Source organism: Hippocampus zosterae, chromosome 6 (genome assembly GCF_025434085.1).
Source record: "Hippocampus zosterae strain Florida chromosome 6, ASM2543408v3, whole genome shotgun sequence".
Taxonomy (NCBI): Eukaryota; Metazoa; Chordata; class Actinopteri; order Syngnathiformes; family Syngnathidae; genus Hippocampus; species Hippocampus zosterae.
The window spans coordinates 10,297,112-10,318,855 of NC_067456.1; the positions used below are offsets into that span (position 1 = coordinate 10,297,112).

At 41.7% G+C, this 21,744-nt stretch overlaps 1 protein-coding gene across 5 annotated transcripts in view; it reads right to left on the reverse strand.

Moving 5' to 3' along the window:
* The window catches only part of grid2 (glutamate receptor, ionotropic, delta 2), a 356,741-nt gene that overhangs the window by 46,617 nt on the left and 288,380 nt on the right, over positions 1-21,744 (reverse strand). For all 5 annotated transcript variants that reach the window (XR_007962806.1, XM_052068607.1, XM_052068609.1 and 2 more), the window contains exons 12-13: positions 4,040-4,178; positions 617-812 (exon numbers count right to left, since the gene is read on the reverse strand). Coding sequence is in view for 4 of the 5 variants with exons in the window: in XM_052068607.1 (XP_051924567.1) it covers positions 617-812; positions 4,040-4,178 (335 nt within the window). In the remaining variant the exon portion in view is untranslated. The remainder of the gene's footprint in view (positions 1-616; positions 813-4,039; positions 4,179-21,744) is intronic.

Here is a 21,744-nt window from a genome sequence, read left to right on the forward strand (position 1 = left end):
GACTGTCCTGTATGTGACATTTTTCATTCCAACTTCTTCCTGCCAACTTCAGTCTACACAATTTGCCCGGCTTGACTGTGAGGCTCGTATCAGGACGAACATTTCCCAGCTCATCCATGAAGAAGTAAGTGCAAATTACCAGTGTACAAAACCAAATTGGGTGAAGTTAGTCAAGGAGCCGCATGTCCATCGTGTAGATGTCTCGTGCCAAGACCATCACGTTTTAGTTAATTTTATTGTTTTGTTATATTTTATCCTATGGTATTCTCATTTTTTTCTTTACTACCATTTCCACCATAGTTATTTTTGACATATAACTCCAATTCCCATGTATAAAATAAATGTTCACATCATAAAACTGCATTGTGTACACTGAGTGTTAAAATAAAAGTTACTAACCTGTAAGCTTCAAAAACAAACTCAACATGTTTAACTGTAGCAGCCTTCTAATTAATGACTGATTTCAGAGGTGTTTTGTGTGTTTTAAGATTTAACATGAAAAAGAAAAAAAACAGCGACCCATGTGGCGGGATGAGTGTAATGCAGGCAGTAAAATTCAGCCGCCGATCAATTGACCCCATTATCGTCACAGGATTGAGCAAAATTCTGTGCTCACCTTTCGGATGCCCTCCTTGGACTCCTCCACATTGTTGTCGGCTCCTCCTGTGCGGTTGATCATCCTCCACATCTGCGAGTACATGGGGTCTCTCTCGAAGGGGTTCATTGCCTTGGAGCGCACCTGGTCGTACACCGCAGAGTCCAGCACCGTGCCGTACGGAAGCTCAGTCTGCTTGGACAAGTCCTGGAGGGACCTTGGAGGAGAAGAGGTCACGCACATTTCAGTTGATGATTAAGACTCTTGAAACATAACCAATGGCATTGATTTGCTTGCAGCAAGTGCAGTTGAGAGGGACTTTAACTGCACTTTAACTGTTTTTATGGGCATTTACAGTTTACTTGTAAAGCCCTTGCATATGGGGAAGTAGAGTCGCGTCGCAGAGGTACTTTTTGGACGTTTTTTTTTAACACCGTGAGAACAGTTATATCCAATAACAAAGTGACCACACTCGTGCCGAAGCTGTTGCGTGCCATATCTCACATCTGGAGGCTCCCACGCCACGACATGCCACCAGGCCTCTGTTGTGTCCGCCTTGGCCATGAGGGGGCGTTATAATACATACAAGCACACATACAGTATAATGCACATCAATAAATTTGACAGTCCAATTTTTTTTTCTTCTAAGCACTCACTTTCTTTTGACCCGTGATAATGAAAAAAAGAAATTTGCCAGAATAACAGCACAAGATGCAGAAAATGTCAGCACAAAACAGAACGACTTGTACTTTCGTAAAATTTTGAAGTCTGCTACGCTACGTAGCGATGGAGTGGTTCGTGTGTCAAACTTTTGCTTGCGACGCAAAGCATGACTAAGACATCGAGAGATGGCTCGCAACTTGAAAGCCCCCTTTTAGGTCAAGGTACCACTGTGCATGGAATACATCACAGGAAATTTTAGAAATATTTTTTTGGGGGGCTTTTCTATATGATAAATGTCGACTTTTGTGTTTATTGTGCATTTAATTGAGTTGCACTTAAGGCTCTGGGCATAATTTGCTGTGGGAAAGATTGATGTCGGCGTGTGCGTCTGCAATTACAAGGATGCTCACTTACAAAGACGCTGCTGTGTTTACGGACGGTCCTGACTTTTGTGGTTTCTCCCGTGACCCCTTTCGACCATCTCCTGCCTTAACAAATGGTTTTGAACGTTTTAATGCACGTTGCTGTTAACATGGCTCTTTTATCACGTGAGGTTAATCGGTGGGTTTAAGAGTTGACCCTCGCATAAGTCCTTAGGGAACACACACACATCCTGGAGATTCTTCCCGCTGGTGGTTCCGAGTAGGCTCTCTATGTGCTGTCAGTTTCTATGACACGATCAAACCTCCAAATTGTCTGATTTTTGAGGCATGCTTGTTTTACTTTAATATTTGACCATAAATTTCAGGTGGTATCCATTTTTTCTCAATTTTTAGTCTACATGGAATGCATTTTTATCATGTAATCATTTAAAATATGCTTTTCTATAAAATTAACCCTTTCATGCACCCTGTGACCTGATAACATAAGCTGTGCACTGAAGTAACTGCTGCCCCTGAAAGTGAAGACAATTCACTTTAACTAATAAAATAATTGAATAAGTATTGTTGTATTCCAATTAATAGAATATGTGTTTGTTATCAATTATAAGTATTTATTTAAGCAACTGAAACATTAAATTGTTTCAGTTGGCATTAAATTATATTAAGTTGACAAGGCTTAAAATTCACCCTTTTTTTGGTGGGTTTTTTTTGAGGGGGGGGGGGGGTTTCTTTGGCACCAAGCCAGAGCAGCGCTTTTACTTACTGATATTCAATCCAACCATCCCAAAGCAATTTCTCACCTTCCATGAACGAATAGTGGAGAGATTGTACCGCGCTGACACACGGAATGCAGCATACATTGTGTGTAGACACTATCTGAGCCTGGCTCTTGTAAATCAACCTACTTTGTGACCTTCTCCTTCAATTACAACTTCTTAATGGTCAACCTCCTTGTTATCTCTTTGACTTAACATTGGCCTCTCTGTGTCTATGTCTCCGTCTCTCTCTGGGACGTGGCCACTTGCCGTTTTCCAAAAGGATCTACAGCGAAATTGAGGGGAAACATCCAAGCGTGAAATTGACCGGAGAGACTCCCGAATGTCCACTTCTTATTTCATTTCCGCGGTGAAACAAAAGGCATTAATAGCTAACAGACATCTTCTTGGTCGGGCTACATTTTCCTTAAGACATGAAAGGAGAACACAACCTCTTCTTGCACTGCTGTCTATCATTTATCCTAAAAAAATATATATATGTATAATCACCTTACGTTTAGTTGAGAAGAGGCCATTTGCACGAATTAGTATATGAAGGTCCACCTTGACCGCTAGACTGCTGATTGCTTGCCTTCCCACAGACCGACCGACCTACCTACCGAGAGCTTTAACACCACGCTGATGTGTATTTTGCTTGTCATCCGTCACTGTAACACGGTGACTTGGAGAAGCAGCAAGTGGCGCATCGCCAAAGGTTATTTTTATGACCAAGTTTACTTCTTCGGACCACTTTGATGCTTGACTTAATTCTTCTTTATTCCGGCACCCATCTTGGCCGGCCGCAGGGCTATGTGAGATAGTAATTACGCCTCTAATGACCCCGGAAGAGTAAACACATTTTGGATAATGCATGAAAATTTATGGAAATCCTTAATTCGCCTGGCGGAAGGCAGCTGAGAGGCACTTGTTAATGATGATACGTTTCCAGGCAGACAAGACAAAATGAACACAAAGGGTGAATTTAGGAAACATTCAATGAAAATATATGAAATCGCCAAAACGTACGGATAGACGGAGGGACACAAATCAAGCGCGAAATAATGAACGTTGTTTATTCCGACCATGTGCCAAGGTAGAAGGGCACCGGCGGGCAGAGCGGATGTTTCAGAATGCTGATTAGTCCAATGAGAGATGAATGCTTCCGAGCGCCACCAGGAAACAAGTGCAGGCAAAACACAATATCATCAGGATAGATAAACACGAGGCACAGAGACAGAGAGAGAGAGAGAGAGAGAGAGAGAGAGTGTGTGCATGCGTGTGCTTGCATGTGTGCGTTCTCTGTACGAGTCTGGAACATGACAGCCAGGAACATGCTTCTCACTCTTGCAACGGGCTGATGGCATCTCCTTGTTTGTTGCTCAAACTAATTTTCCAAGGCTCAAAGCAACACACAAACAACCGCACTCAGGGACTCACAAACACGACGACAAAAGGTCTAAACGTGAAAACGACAGGAAATTACAATCCTCTGCAAGGGCGAAGGAGGAGGTGAGCTCGAGAGTGGCGACGGGATAGACGGAGGGATAATGGGAGTCGCCTCGTATGCAGTGAATGTAAATGCCACGAGAGATTGATAAACACACACACACACACACACACATAGTATCAGGTAATACACTCACTGTATGGAGTTCTCGATGCGCGTGATGGTGAGGAATGCCGCCAAATTGGCCGTATATGAGGAGATGACGATAAGAGCAAACATCCACCAAACGCCCATCATCATCCTCGTGGCCAGGGTGGTGTAGGGGACCTCTCCACCTAGAAACACACAAACATGAAGAGTTGAAATGGCAAGATGCATCAAGAAAACTTTTTTTTTTCAGTCGCAAAAAAAGGAACAGCAAACAAACGGAAAAGACAACATGAGAGAAAACACGCCGAGTTAAAGTTCTACTCATGAGGAAGCGGAGTTCAATGTGGAAATGATATCTGAGGATCTCATTGAATTGGTCGATTCATGTGAGACACCTAATGAACTTTTTTACAACCTGTTTATTGGAGTATTTTCATTCTGTTTTGTCATTTGGTTTCAGTCTCATCGGAAGACAAGGCTCCATGCTTAAAGAAAGCCGATATTTTCTTTCATTTTTATCGGGTTCATGACCAAGCTCTTTTTATTGTTAAATGAGTTTACATCTACTGTGCTCCTGTACAATAAGATGCCCCAGCGCCACAACAGCTGCTGCCGGATGGAAGCTTTGCAAGCCAAGTCCTTCAGAAATTGTCATGCTAGCAGCAGCTCACTGATGAATAAACTCAGAACCCGCCCCACCAAAACTCCCCCCAATCACCAGTACCTCCAAATAAGCAGCTTCTCAATATACATGTCACATCGATAATGCCCCATAATCCCATGTTTCCTTTATTCCCCCCGCCCCTCCTTTGCCGCATTGTCGCTTTACTCCCCCTACTTTCTATTCCCCCTTTCAGTCCCGAGTACCGCTGCTTCGCTAACATTGATTCAATTCAAATTTGTTATCGTCTTTCTTCACAGTATCTCTCTCCCCGCCAATGCATTTGTTGCTGACATCACATTTCAGTACGAGGGCGCCGCGATACGCGCAGCTTTACAGCCACTTCACACATTTCCATCTGTACGCTTTTATGTTACCGCCATTTGACATCAGATATTAGAAACGACGTACGTATCGGAAGATGCATCTCGCCGTTTTCCACATGGAGGATTTTTTTTTTCGTGCCGGAATCAACCAACAGCAACGGTTGCTGTTTGCTAATATTGATCTATCTACTGTATATCTGCAAAACAGACAGTTAGTGGGACGTGAGCCGTTTTTCCACCTACTGCATCGAGACGGCTATTTGCTGTTGTGCTTAGCATATGAAACACAAATAGATTAATGATTTTTAAAATCCTTACATGTTGCTCATTTTTCATGTACCCATATGGACTGATTGACGGAAAAAAAAAACTGATGGAGAAGCTTATCTAGGTCTACGTTTCCTCAATATGTTCCTGTTACCCAAATTGAAAAGTAGCGGGCCGTGGGATTTTGTCCAATTTTTCTCCTCCATATTCTAGGCTTTTGCCTTCATATTTTTATCTCAGACTGCAGGGAAGTTGTGCCTCACCATTCTCGAACCTCACCACATGTCACTGACTTAGCATACATATTAATAGTCTTCAATGAACATAAAACGGGTGAGAGTTTTCCATGAACCAAAACTACATTTTTAGTCTTTTATGAACTGAACGCAAAGTACGGTGCCGCTGCTTCCACAAAATGTAAACAGAATTTTCCCTGGAGGAGTTGCAACACACAGTAAATAAATACACGCCTTCTGCAATTGTTACCCGTGGTCTTATCGATTGAAATGAAATGAGCAAATGATGTTTTTTTTTAAAGCTCTGGCGTGTTATATTCATGAAAAATGATGATATGAAAGGCCAATGGGAATCGGAATCTTTTCCTCATGGAAGCTTGCAGACAAAATATTTTTTTTCCTTTCTCCATTACATTGAAATGTATGCAAAGCCGTGACTTCTGCTCCTCCGACTTGAGTCGTGTCTATAACATGACTTTTGTTACTGGTTCCTGCGGCACAGGGTACTTTAGGATTGTGATTTTTCATTCTGGAAATACTCACACAGGACCCGTGGAATTAAAGCAGAGAACAGCCATTGTGTTGCATTGAAGAGCAATTTTCATGTTGATTTTCAGGCTACATGAGCGAATTCTATGAAATATGTAATACAGCTGGGAATATCTGCATCTGCATGTCGAAAAATTTGAAGGTGCGCCCAGCTACTCTTAGAGCGCCATGTAATATTAAAAAGCATGCACTCGCTGCATTGTCTCTGATTTCAAGTAAGAGCAACAACCACATCCTTTGGCTCAAGCTATTACTGCACAAGGTTTAGTTTGTATTTGAATGAGAGCAGTGTGTTAAAAAAAGCAATGCATCATGGCCTCTTTAATGCAATTCCAACCAAAATACCCAATGATCAACTTTCACTGAAAGAGGGAATTTGCAATTTGCTAGCAAGATTTGATTGTAGCCTCACTTTAGCCCCCGCCCCTAGTCTCTGACCAAAGTGATGACCGTGAGCGTCAGAACACGCACCAAAATAAGCCCTTCTTAGCCACGGCTGCTACATTGCTAGCATGACTTATTCATGATGGAGTGGTGTGCTGTTACCTTTGTTTTATCTCGAGAGCTGTACAATTCCTTCTTCTTAACTTTTACTGCTAAGTGCAGGCAAATAATCCCGCCAAGAAAAGTGAGACTGCCAGTTGTCCGGGACAACACTGCGTGGCTGAACAGCAACAAGACACGTTTTGAAATCATTATTAAAAATAACATTTGAGTGGGGCTTCAGGGGGATGATTTTCCCCAAAAATCTTTATTGTAATATTATTTTGTCAGATCATGCAGACAGTTTTAACAAATGACAGTGTGTGTGTGTGTGTGTGTGTGTGTGTGTGTTTCAAAACTGCAAAATCCCCTCTTTAAGTGCTCTGACAATGATTCATTATTCATTTGATGTATCTTCATACCTCTTTATATGCCAGCAATGCACAGTGGCAAGTAGAACAAGTAAATGCTCTTCCACTAGATGGCAGAAGTAATTAACCTGTATAACCTCCTATCGTCACACATCCGACAGAGTAATAGCTTTGTGTTCAACCAAACATAGCCAGATTTCACACGTGGTAACTACATTTGAGAGTATTATTGAGACAAGATAATCATTATTGAAGAGTATCTCTCTCTCACTCGCTCTCTCTCTCTCTCTCTCTCTCTCTCGGTCTCTCGCCCTGTCATCGGTCTTTTTCTCAACATATACAGTATGTGGTGTCACGTTTATGTTTAGTGGTGTGCCATTACATTTATGGTGTGCCTTGGGCAACGCTGCTTTAATGGATTTGAACTCTGCTCTGAAACGAAACAGCAGCACCTTCCCGTCACGGAAGTTAGCAAGGACAAAATCCAAAGAAGGTGACGTTAGTGTCTCGCAGCGGGGGGCCTCTCTGAATGGAGTCTTTGAAAGTCCTGCTCCAGTGTCAACTCCCGACTGCGCGAATCATCTCACACCTGCACTCCAATTCCAAGGTGATAATGTTCATGAATTCCAAAAGAAGTATTGTTAGCATGGAGAAGATTGTTTTTTCTTTTTCTTTTTTGCTGGTCCGGTGGTCCGTCTTTTTGTTTATCAACTAAACCTAAAACATTATTTCGTGTCTTCCTCATTTGAGTCCCCCAAATATCTTTCAAGGTATTCATTGTGAAAAGATTTCAGCACTCTTGGCAGGAAACGGATGTCCGTTGGGATACATCGTGATTGTCAACTGCCAAGTATTTGTGGTTCTTCTCCAGCTTTTTGTGCACTTAAAGCATTCACATGTAGTTTCCGTACCTGAAATGTCGAAAAAGCATGACGATTATGTGATGTGTTTTCTCTTTCCAATATCGCCTACACTAAGGACACATCAAAACGCCCTGCCAACCCTCCACCATCAAAAGCGGCGTAATCTTTTTCTATTTTTTTTAATCGACCCTCACGATGCCAAAAAAAGTTATGGCACCTCCCTGCCGTTATTCTTGGCTGAGAGATGATGAGAGCGCTTCATTAGGCCTTCTTGGAAGAGTTGGAAGATCTTTTGGGAGTCACAGCAATCTCGCTACACAATGATGCAACCTTTGCTTAACTTCATTTTAGAACAGTTTGGCTCATCACGCAAACCATATCTAAAAGTGCATGGAAATATCCAAATTTGAACCACCATCATGTATGACATTGACAGACAACTTTTGCTTTTTGCCCCTTTGACCTTCTGTGATTTTTTTGAGCGGTATTTCAATGTCTCCATACACAATGTTTTTCTTGATTTTATGTTTCGCAGTCTTATTCCACTTAGGTAGGTGACATAATTGCACCAATTCACAGTGTTCCAATTAACCTGCCATGCATGTTTTTGGAATGTGGGAGGAAACCGGAGTACCCGTGGAAAACCCACACGGGCAATGGGAGAACATGCAAACGGCACACAGGAATGCTGTACAGCGGACCACCGCACTGTGATGCCAGCGTGCTAAGCATTTGGCCACGGTGCCGCTCACTTTGAAAAACGTGAAGTATATTTTTTCAAAAATTAAAAAATAAAATGCAATAACAATTAAAATATAAGCATGCACCCTGCAAAGGGTTGAGACCACCGTAATGATAGTTAACAACTGCTCCGAATAACAATAATAATTCACACTAATAAGCGAATCAGAAACTGGATGGATGTTTGGTTCATGGAACAAAACAAATTGAATAGAATCTTAAAAACTTAAAATAAAAACTGTTGAAAGGCTCAGCGATGTCAACAATAATACTTAAAAAAATATATTAACAGGCTGAGGCCACTTATTATGACTTGATCTTTACTTCAAGAAAAATATATCAGTACCTGCCAAGGTGGCATCACCATTTTATACTTTGCCGCAAACATTGACACCAGAGCGCATAAGCAGGCTTCATGATGATCACATGCACCGTCATCATCACACGACTCAACCGGTGAGACGCAGGTTTTCCAGAGTAATTGGAGCACGGGTTGGTATGACAGCATGCACATCAGAGTGATATGCCGTAATGATTAGGAAAAAAAAGGACAAAGAGGATAACTATTGATTTTTTACACGCGCCCCCCCCCCCCCCACACCCCAAAAAACCGTCACCTCCCACTCACAAGCAGCCGAACAAACAGCAAACAAACACATATATATGTGGTGAATCACTTGTTAGGAGTGAAGGACACAAAAGAGACCGGGCGATGACCAATGATTCGAGGGGTGGTCCGTCTGCCCGTTGCAAATATTATTCCACAAAAGCCAAATCGTCTGCCTCAAACCCAACCGGCGGGCAGTTCTTCTTGTTGACATGGCGCCGGTAAAAAGGAAGCTGCAGATGAGAGCCCCTTTGAAGCACTTGGGCACATCCAGGAGAGTCTAACCCCCCCAAGCGTCTCTCAACCGCTTTCAGATTAGTCCTAACTTGTCCCGTTTGATGACTTGCAGGAATCTTTGACTATTTATTTATCCCCCCCAAGCCCCCACCCCCAACCACTCACTTGATTGAACTTGGGGATGACAAGGCTAGGTAGGATAAGCTGACGAAAAAGTGTGACAATGGTGAAAAAATGTGGGAAGCATCCCTCCTCAATCTTTTTATTGTGCTTCAGAACATTTTTTTTTTTTTAATACCTCCACCGATAAGCCCTGCAAGCTTTTTCGGGTCACAAAGACACCTAATCGTATCTCTTCACCCAGCTTGTGCTCTAATTTAGTGCGACAGTTAAAAAGTGAAGCTATGAGTGGCTTAAAAAATGGTATCCGGACATTTCAGCAAGTCTGCGTTGCAATCATTTAAACAGGAGGTGTCACACGCGTTGGGGTTTGGGGTGTTGCGACTTCTACACTTTTCTCAATGGAAAGATTGTACAACCCATACTTTTCGCGTTGCCTACCTCAATTCCCATTTTCAGGATTTTTGATCAATAATAATCATCCTGAATCCTTCAAATATAATTTTTTATGAATAAAGTCGGTGCCTCGTTTCTGATGCATCATTAGGCCCCCGATGCTGAAATTTGATAACGTCATTCATAATGGTGGTATCAAAAATATTTTTGCCAGTGGTAATTGCTTTAAAAATGTTTGTGAAACACTGCTTTTGTACAATTTACACAGCAGGTTGTATTCTAATCAGAATATTTTAAATGCTGCATTCCATGCACTTAACTTTGTAAAATATCCCCACTCTTGCAAGATTAAAACCCTTGGTATTTATTATAGAAATATATAGTGCATTATTGCCACCAAATGGACTACTACATTTCACGGTAACACACACACCATTGGAGTCGTACAGAAGAGTTGGGGCCCAGCAGGGAAGCTGTTCAATCATTTTGGATAATGGAGAAACATTTAAAAACGTCTGCATGAAAGTAGCGGGGAAAAATAGCGCAACACATTTGATCATGTGGTGAGAAAAAACAAATCACTGAATATTATACTGATATCAACCAAATCATCTCCGTGAAGGGCACAGATGTTACCCTTAAAAAAAATAATAATAAAAATAAAAAAGTGGCCAGCATGTTGGTTGGGTACCTGCACCGTCGGCTCACTTTTTTGGAGAGGTAGATGACTGCCAACTGACAAATGAAGAGCTGCAGTTGTAGTATGAATGGACTTGTGGGCTCTATAATAGGAATGGAGGATTTTATTTTTTACATAAACAATGTTGTTTTTTTGTGTTTTGTAAACTGTGCGACCTTGCCTTAGGAGTGTCCCAATTCAAAGGTTTATAAGAGTGTCTCAAGTGGCCATTGAACCACAAATACAAAATTTTAATACTCGCCAAGAACACGTCCAGGCATTCACATTGACTGAACTGGGCAACGAGACCAAATTTCATGACATCATTCACGTCGCCCGGCACCCCTTAAACATCCAAATTGACGGTGTAGAAAATGTATGAACATAAATTGATGATGATGCAGTTAGTGGTTTGGTCAGAAAATACGCAGAAATATTGATCAGCATTTTTCAAAATAAAGGAGATATTTCAACACAATGGATCATCATTCTGCTCTGGGGGATGACTGAAATCGGAAGAGTATTGATGGTCGAGATGCTGAAATTCTCATTTGAGGCGTCTCGTGTTTAGCCTTTATGTACGCAAGTGGAGGACACACCCGGATACCCACCTTGACTTGGAGTAAAAGTATTTGCGAAAAGAAGTTAGACAGTTTCAACACTGATATGCTATGCTGAGTTGTAGTTGAATTCCCTCAGCTCAGTTCATGGGTCTAACATGGTTAATCTCCCGACTTCATCTTTGCCGAGTCAACATGATCAGAAGCGCAGTGTGTGGAAGAGGAATATGAGTTTCAAATGGGGAAAGGGGAAGGGGTGTAGGGGAGGGGCTGCAAATAGGAATTAAAATTGCACACGTTGACCCCTGGGTGTTGAAATGGGGCCTCTGTAGTCTCTAATCGGAGCTGGCTCGGTTTCACGAGAAAGCGGAATGAAATGAAAAGATTGAAAACGCAGTATTCCCTAAGATACATTCCACAATGTGCTCACCCATCAGCAGCCAAGTGTGTGTGAGTGTGTGTGTGTGAGTGTACAACTGTGTATCCAGCTCGTACTGTACATTAAACTCGACCTGCATACACTCACGTGTTGTTTGCATGGTGCGCTGAGACGTGAATAAAGCAGTGAGGATGCTTTACCCTGATTCCATCCAGTCAGTGATGTTTAAAAATACGGTACCGGTACATAAAAAATACACACAGTAGATTATCATACCAGAAAAACAAGAGCATTCTTTCTCACGTTCCATTCCATTCCACAACATGAAGCAAAATAAATGTTGAAAAATAGACGCATAAATACATAATTTAGAAAAAGAAAGAAAAGTTACCAATATTCACTTCTGCCTTAGAGGCCACTTTAGGTTCATCATGTACCCCTTATACACACGACAGATATTTTTAAATAATTTTTTTTACAGATATTATTATAGACTTTAGGTCACTCTGACTAAATGCAACTTTTTGCAAAAAAGAAAAATCATCTTTAACCCATCCACGTTTTGTGCGGATGGGTTAAAGATCTCCATATCATTCTGGTTGGAGAATTGGGCCACATTTTTCAAGATCATCTACAAAGGGACCAAAAACTGGCTGCCTTCGTCGCATCAAAAAAAATAAAATAAAAATAATAATCAATGGAGAAAAAAATTAAACGATTATTTTAATGTAACATTTTTTCAGTAATTTTTTCCTGATGGTAGCTAGGTCTGTTATGATACAGTAATAATATTTTCAAGCCTCTTACAATTGGTGATGAGAATTACCAAACTACTTTTTGCTCAGATGCTCGTGTAGGATCTATTGGATTATTGAATTCAGCTCATTGAACAAAAGGACCCGTGGTGACATTGGAAACATTCTATTTTCTTCCTGTCGGCTTCATCAGCACTTCAGCCTGACTCTTCACACTTGAATGCCACACAAATGTGACCAAGTCAGCAGAAATTCCTGCCTTTATTTACAGGCTCTTCTACAGCGCATGGATCAATACAATCTGTGTATAATGTAAGACGCACAAGAGCCAACACAGACACTCAAGGTTAGGGGTGTGTGTGTGTGTGTGTGTCCCTTAATGGTGAATGCAACATTTTTTTTTTTTGTGTAGCCAAGCATTTTGTTTCCTAGAGGGCAAAAGTTGGGCCTCGTCGACGAAGAAGAAAATAGTCTATTAGACTTCATGGCCGAGTTCAAACACCACAACGCTTGTTTTCAATTATACACTTTCTCCCGGCCATGCTGTTGGATCCCAAAGAGCCCATCTTGAGAAGAATTGATTTCCCACCAAAAAAAAAAAAAAGAAAACATGGCAAACTTTCTAACTGGGAAGTAGTCAGAGCCAATTGGAGACAATGAAAAAAGTCAAGTAAAAAAAAAAAGACAATGTAAAGCCAAGAAGCTGACATATGCTAACACAAAAGTAGCCTTTTTTTTAAACATGTTGTATGTTCTGTCTCATGCAAATTAACTGCTCCCTACAATGACCCCTACGATTGCAAGATTAGCCTGGTTTGTTAGTGGAAATTCTGGAGAGGCTCGGCTGCAGCCAAGCTGCTCCAGCTGTTGTGCATTGCATCAAAATCAAATAATCTCACAATCTGTATTTCTCACAATAATGTTGCAACTATATTTGGGATCATCGTTTGTGGCGTAATTTATGATTTGCACCACAGAAGTGAAGCATGTGAAACATTCAACAACACTGCCGTTCTGCCTAGCTTTTGGCTTTGATATGAAAGCGGTTCCGTACTGTCAAGCAATCTGACAGAGTCGGCTCACCCAAAAATGTGAGCCATGAAACTGCAGGTCCTGGTACATGTTATGATACAAAAATTAATAATAAAGCATCTGTTTTGGCAGAACAATGAGAGAGAGAATGTTACACCGAATTATTACTACTTCCTCAGGAAATAAATGAAAATTTTGCCGATCCCTGATGCGGGTAGCATACTTTTTGCTGAGAATTTTGGATATGTTGCGATATATTTAATAGGCAATATACTTCTCCCTTAATCCGGATGTCTAAATGTTAATTTGCCTAACCCATGAAAATGTAAGGTTGTCACAACAGCTCGGAAGCTGCGCTTAATTGGCGGATCGTGTTCGACCCTAGCATCTGTCACCTGGGAGTCGCTGAAGCCGCAGCAATCACTGCATATATTTTAGTCTTCTCGCCTCCAAGGAGCAGATTTTTCTTTTCTCGACGTGGATGCCGCCAAGGTCAGCCTTCTGAGCCGAGTGCAGCCTGAACAAACAACACTTTTAATTGCTGCCTGAGTGACGTTGTGTGCAGCAACCCCCCCAGTACGCTAATGTTATTTGTTGTTTGGGTAAATTTAGAACATCAAGAACAATACATTTTAGAGTGGTGCAAAGGAAAGGAAAACAATAGAGTTTTGGAGTTGGGTGTTAAATGGGTATTTTAACTTTCATTGCAGATCCATTATATTACTTTGATTTCATTCAAAGGAGACATATTAAGGAAAGGTGATTTTTTTAATAGCTTGTATCCAAATGTCAGAGTGTCTGCCAACCTATCAGGTGGAAAATTCAATGACCAAGTAAAACTTTTGTTTTGCACCCATTTCCTGTGTCTGTGAGTGCATGAGCCATTCTGCGATCTATGGATTATGGCATTACAGAGTAAATAATTTATATAAGAGCCTGCCACCGAGTTTCTCTGGGCCCCGCGACAATCGTCGAGGCTGGGTGTAGATCCAGATTCACTTCCAATCAGGCTGGACTGTCTAAAATGCTATCATACTCTCAAGTTTGGCCATGCTTACTTTAAGGGGCACCTAAAAGCATTCGATTTTCTCAAAAGCCCACTGAGTGCATTATAATCCAATGAGCCTTCTTTATGAATCGATATTCTGATTTCTTTAATGTAGTATTTTAAATGTTCTGGAAAGCACTTTGTTACAGCTGCAGCTGTTGTGAAAGCTCTATATAAATAAAGCTGTATTGTATTTTATTCCGTTTAACGTAGCTCCATCTAGTGGATGCATAACACAACCGCAGCCACTATTGTAGCTTCTATTCGATGAGCCTTATAATGCACTGAGCTCTATGTATGAAAACAGTTTTAAAATAGGCCATTAATTGAAGGTGAGACTTATACTTCAAAGCGCCTTACAGTGCAGAAAATCCACTACTTGATTTCTTTGTGAAGTTCTCTTTGTGGTGAATGCAGGTGATATTTGTGTTTGATGGGTTGTCCATGCTCCACACAAATACAACACGTCCAAAAAAAAAAATGTGTGGAATAATTCTTGATCCTGGGAACAGTTTTAAATCATGAAAAAAACCAATCATTTTATCTCTACTTCAAAAAGGTGACATTATTTCCCGATAAGCACAATACGAGTTCAGGAACGTGTGAGTAAGTTGATTTTACTTCGACTGTATACAACATCAGTTTTCACTGAATATATGCCAACATGTTCGGGAAAAAAAGTATTATTGCTCCACAATTAAAATCAAATCATAAAAAAACTGTTTTTCAACATTTATTTATGATGGCAAGTTCTTGTTTAAATTCCTCATTCACTGCTTTTTTCCCCCTCTGGAGACTAAGAGCAGGGGTTTTCAGTGTCTAATTAAATGTGACACAATGCAATTATGCAGTCCGACCTATGAAAAGGGAAACCTGGCTCGCTTTCCAGCTAACATGCGTGGTAATTACTTTCTATACCTTTTTAAGCGACTTTCCATAATCAATGCCGTGAACTGGTACTCATGACTAACGGATGCTTCTGCTTCTGGCAGAAACAAAGCAGTGGAGTGAAGTGGATGATAACTTGGCGCAGTAATCAAAGCTTAAGGTCAAGGCGAACTAAAGGCGGCAGAATTTACACCTCCATACCATCTCGCAGGAGAAATTACAAAGCATGATTAGGTACATATATAGTATTATGACCAAATACCAAATGACCAAAGCGAATATCAGTTCTGTCAATATCAAATACTCAAATACTATTAGAGTATGTGTGCATGTTTTGTGTGTGTCTGTGTGGGGGTGGGGGGGTTAAAAAATACATGTATACATACTGTATATACACTTTTTTTTTCTAAGCCAACCTGATATCGTCAAATTTTCCAGCAGGTGATTGCAACTAAAACAGCATGATCGGGCGTTCAAGATGGAGACAGGAAGCATATTAACAGCAAGTGATGATCAACATATTGATTACTTGCTGACACATGCAATGCAAGCATGCTGGGTAATGGCCAATGTGCGGGAATTAATATTGCACAAACTTCACTGAATGGCCCTTTGTAGCATGTTCTAGTCATTGTTTGGTAACTGCTTTATGATGACGTTCATTACGGCGTCCTTTTTTAGGGGGGCTGCAACAGGCTGCCTTGCTACATAGCAACAATTGCCCAATACACTTTGCAGATACAGAGGACCACTACCAGATAAATGCCATGACCAGATACCACATACGATTACCAGAAAGCATATGGATGTCATTACCATATACCAAACTCTATTACCAGACATCAAATAGCATTGCCGAACATCATTAGCAGATATAAAATATTAGCAGATATCATACGTTACCAGACAAAACGTACCAAAAGTGACTTCCACATTCCAAATACCATTACAGTCCGACATACCAATTACAAAATACTGTTACTAATGACCAAATTACCAAATGCTTTTACCATATAATGAATACCATTACCACCAACAGAATATGAATACAAGATACCAAGTTACATCATTACATGCTAAATACATACAGACTAATTCGCAAGATAGTGATTACATTACCAAACACCATTTCTGATACTAAGTACCATAACTAAATTCTACTTACAAAATAATTAACAATAAGCACAGATTGTGTTATGTCTGCATGTGTTACTGCACCGTTTGTGTTCAAATATCATTTGCTTCTAGAGTTTTAACAATATGACATCAATGCTAATTGTTAGCCAGTCTTGATTTTTGCATTTTGGTGTTAGCATTGAGCTAGTAGATGTACGGTTGTTATAAATACACACGCTGTGAACTGAGTTGAGTGTGCGGTGGACATCTAGTGCCCCTATCTTATAATTTTGCTTGCAAGTCAAATCAAAATACTACTCCTGCTACTACTAGTACTACTACTAATAATAATGATCATAATACACATACATTGAAAAACTCAGTTGAGTCAAGGTCCTCCTACACTCTTAGAAAATACCAATAATCATTACCAGAAACTAAAGACAGGTACGAATCAGAATGAGCAAATTTCAATCAAAATCAAGTGTCGCTCATTTGAGACATTCCTATATCTTGGATGTCCATAGTACCAAGCTTGCATTCACACACACTGACGAAGACACGGTGGGAGTGATGACCCATGAGAACCCAGAAAAAGGAAAATGAGAAAGCCTAGGATGGAGAAAAGAACAGACGAATGTTGAATGTAATAGAGCTGCTGAGAGACTTGCTATCCCCGGCTGGATGGATGGAGATATAAAAAAAACAGGGGGGGGGGGGGGCGGGAACGGCAATGGCACTGCCTCCACTTCAGCAAAACACCAGGACTCTATTGGGATAATGGATTTGTGGAAGTTTGGGACAGTAGAAGAAGAAAAAGAAGAGAAGAAACGAAGAGAGGAACAAGCAGTGATGATAATGCTGGCTTCTCAGCAGTGCAGCACAGCGGAGGCAGAGGTAATGATGGAGGAGATATGAATGTTTTTCGCACGCTGAGAGGCTAAAATGGAGGACCGTTAGGCTACAACAATAGAGAGAACAGGGAAACCGCGCAACTCCCTACCCCAAAGCACAAATAATAAGGCCATAAACGTTTCGGTAATTTACCAAAGTCAATTTAGCTAGTGCTAAAATAATTTACATCATGCACATATATTGTTCATGTAGACGTTTTTTTATTCTTTACTATGGCACTTGTTCAACAGCTAAACTGCACATTGCAGCCACCTAAAGGACTGGAGTGGAACAGCAATCAAATCAGAATTTCACATCTGTACTCTGTGTATCGGCTAGGTTACGTATATTTTCTTAGGTAAAGCCATACATCATGTTCATGGTCTTGCTTCCCACAGGTCGGGATGCCAACCAGAGGATTCGCTGGTGACTTAGCGAGACAAAGAGAACGCCTGGGAAATATTTATGCGAGACGCTTATTCAACGCGACACACGAGTTTTGTTTGTGACTCTTCCACTTAGGTTCAAGATGAACAGTTTGAGTCAGGACAACGGCACGGAGGAAGTGAGGGATAGCACACACTGGGAGACAGGGAGCTATCCGAACACGAGACAAGATTAAAAGAACACGATACCACGTCTGCTTCCACGCTCCCTTCTCACCTTGTTTCTTTTGATTCTTTCTGCCTGCGCCTAATCCAGGTTACGTAACGCAGCCGACCTCTGCACAAAAAGTCCGAATGACATAAAAGTCCAGTTTTTCGAATAGCAAAAAAAACCAAAAAAACTCAACTAAAATCAAGTAATATGAACACCATAATAAGGCTTTCTACTTTTAGAGGTTTAGTGTTTGTATGTGTAAAGATGTATGCAAAAAAACAACAAACAAACTCCGTTTATTATGATGCAACTCACCCTCAAATAAAAGTACGAACATCACACTTTTAGGAGGGCTGAGTGTTGATTTTTGAAACTGTAAAAGCTGTTCTATTTTTTACTCTCGTCATCACTCTTGCTGTTTGTCTTTCTTTTAACACAGCTCCTCTGTAAACAAATACCATGCAGCTGGCCAGTCAACATTTGGGCGAGCGCCGTTATGGCTTTTGGCGTGATGAGATACTTATTTGTGAACTCATTTTTCATCACAAGAACGTGCATTGCATTTACACATTGATTCTGTCTCAAACAGATAGACAGATAGATAGGTTTGGCTTGAAAAAAATGACACACTGATGATGACATACAAGTTCCCAGGCCACTGATAGATGACGAATGACGGACAGGTAAACTTATGTAAACTGCCCACCTTTGGCAACTTCAAACACTACCTTGGCCCACAATCATCAAATTTGAATCCAGTGTCTGTCTGGGTCCAGATTTTGTAATGACTGTGAGGCAGCTGAACCCTATGGCAGCACAGCGCTGCAGCACACTGAGGAGGACATAGATGAAAAACAGAAGGAGCACCAGCTGTGTGGCCTCAAATGACCTGAGGTGACGGAGAATATATATTCTTTGTTTGGTCTCTATACAAATGAAATTAATATGATGTTTCCATAATGATATTGAATCCATCATGACTTCAAAATATTTGAATGACTCACGGTTTTTTATTTTTTAGGTTTGGAAACCACTTCCTTAGTTTTTTGGTGTTTATTTCCAGAGCGTTGTTTTGTCCAGGTCCTGTACCTGATGGGTTTTCTCTGGGTGCTCCGGTTTCCTCCCATATTCCAAATACATGCATGGCATGTTAATGGAATGCTCGAAATTCTCCCTCGGTTTGAGTGTGATAGACTCCAGCATACACATGACCCTCTTGAGGAGAAGCGGATTAGAAAATGGATGCATGGGTACCTGGATTTGTGCTGAAGTTGGAACGTGCCATAGTCCCTAACGCAGTAATAAAGTCATAATTACGGTAAATATTTGGATGAAAATCTCTTCAAGGCTTTGAATGAAATGCAATCAATTGAAGCATTGTCAGTACACTGAAGAACACATTTGCCTTCTTGTTCCACAATGCTGTTCTTAAGCTTGAAACGTGATGGAAACTTCAACAAATGGAAAGTCGAGCAGCATTCTGGATTGTGTTCGATTCATCCAAGTCACAAATGGAGTACTGAAAGTAATTACTTGTACGGTATGACCAACATTTTGTTAAATCTGAGCAATATTGAGGTTGAGATCCCGGATACAAGCGGCTGAAATGAGTTTTCTCCGCAGGGTGTCCGGGCTCTCCCTTAGAGATAAGGTGAGAAGCTCAGTCATCCGGGAGGGGCTCAGAGTCGAGCCGCTTCTCCTCCACATCGAGAGGAGCCAGATGAGGTGGCTTGGGCACCTGATTCGGATGCCTCCTGAGCGCCTCCCCGGTGAGGTGTTCCGGTCATGTCCCACCGGGAGGAGACCCCGAGGAAGACCCAGGACACGCTGGAGAGACTATGTCACCCAGCTTGCCTGGGAACGACTCGGGATCCCCCGGGGAGAGCTGGAAGAAGTAGCTAGGGAGAGGGAAGTCTGGGCTTCCCTGCTAAAGCTGTTGCCCCCGCGACCCGGCCCCGGATAAGCGGTAGATGATGGATGGATGGATGGTTGAATATTGAGGTTGACAATCAACTTATAAAGGATCGTGTACAAACTTGAAGGTTCTACTCGGATTTTATGACGATAGTATTTGCAAGTGAAGTACTCACTTCCGTTTCCTGTCACGCCTGCATGAAGTGTTGCAGCCTTTTTCCCTCCAATGCCTCTGGGCGATCTTATTTTTCACATTCTGGAGTCCTCGCGTGCTTCCCCCTTCCCTCTCATCACTCCCCCGTTCCTAAGCTCTCGCCCTAGTCACTGCCTCTGGTGGCTCATTTCAAAATCCAAATGCTGGTGTACAAGACTGCAAATGAGCACATTTCCCCTTCCCTGCAGGGTCTTGCTCTGGCCAGCATGTGCACAGTTGCCAGTCAATACTCGGCTAATGTTATCTGTTCGTCTCCTATCGTGGGCCCTGGTGGGTCCTGGCCTCGACTTTCATTTAACCCTCCCCGCCTGCAGGCTTGGCAAAACACCTTTTCTTCTTCTTCTTCTTCTTCATCTTTGCGACTCCGGCCATCGACAAGTGTGACCCAGATGAAAATGTGAATTTGTCGCTGATGGTAATAGTGTATTTCATATCCTCCGTTCATCCATTTTCTACACCACCTCCTCTAACTAGGGTTGCAGGCTAGTTGGCTGCAAGGTATTCTCGAGTCTTCAATGAATGGGAACATGCACATTTTTGGATTGTGGGACGAAAACTAAGTACCCAAAGAAAACCCACACAAGCATGGGGAGGACATCTTGCACTCAGGACACTGGAGCCAGGAGTCGACTGTCGAACTCCAAAGCTTGCGAAGCATGAGTCATCGTACTGTCATCATACGCCATAAAACACACAATTCATAGATGCAACACATTCACCATCCGTTCAGTCCTCAACATGCAAATCACAACCACACATACAGTGCTAAAGTCTGAGGCTCCCGTTATATGTGTTGCTTTAACAATGCGATGGGTATCATGAAGCATTTGAATGCCACCAACTGCCTGTAGAGCGCAGACCTCCTCCAAGGATGAACTGTTTACAAATAAAGTAGGGATGTGCCAATCACATTTTTGTGCGCCCGAGTCTGAGTACAAGTCCCTTCATTTTGAGTATCTGCTGTTACCGAATCCTGCTTCAATAAATCCGAGGCAAAGTGGAGACTCTACAGTGCGATTTTGCACTGTCCAGCGCTAGCGGTAAACACCAGCAATGGCTACCATTAGCGTGTTTATTTTGTGATGACAACCCTGCTCGATCGATGACCATCCAACAATGGTTCATGACGTTTTCTTCTTTGGTTATCGTTTAGTACCCACTTTTGCCAATGAAAAAGCATCACAGAACTAAGGCTTGGTGAGTTGGGATAAGCCACGTGCACTCATCACCCAACATGAGAGTCCATCACCCAACATTAGAGTTAGACGGAGATTCTCCATTCATCCATCCATCCATCCATCCATCCAAACGGCTTATCCTCACAAGGGTCGCGGGGGTGCTGGAGCCTATCGCAGTTGTCTTCTGGCAATAGTCTAATAAATCCAAATAAAGAACAAGATAGGAGAGGAAGAAAGTATAGGAGTGTGAAACTTTGAGGACCCAAAGGAGCAAGGATGTGAAAGATACAGGAGATGGGAAGATATGACAAGAAAAAGGATGTTGTCTCTTAGCATGCACCTTGTTCTCGCGCTCAGTCCGCGTAAAAAGGCCCCAAGCAAAACATTCAGGTGTTTGACTTCCCTCTAATCATCCTCTCAGCCACATCAATTCCCTTTCCCCTACTGTGTTCCCAAAGGGTTGGATTCCAGGTTGATGCACAGGTGATTAGAAAGGCGTTGCATGAAAACTGTACAGGAAATAACCTGTGTGTGCTTTTCCATTGATTCATTGATTGGCGAGTTGGGCAGAGTGGTTGAAAATGTTCAATTCTGCAGTCGAGCATAGTCGGACTCCTTGGAAAAATATGCACCAATT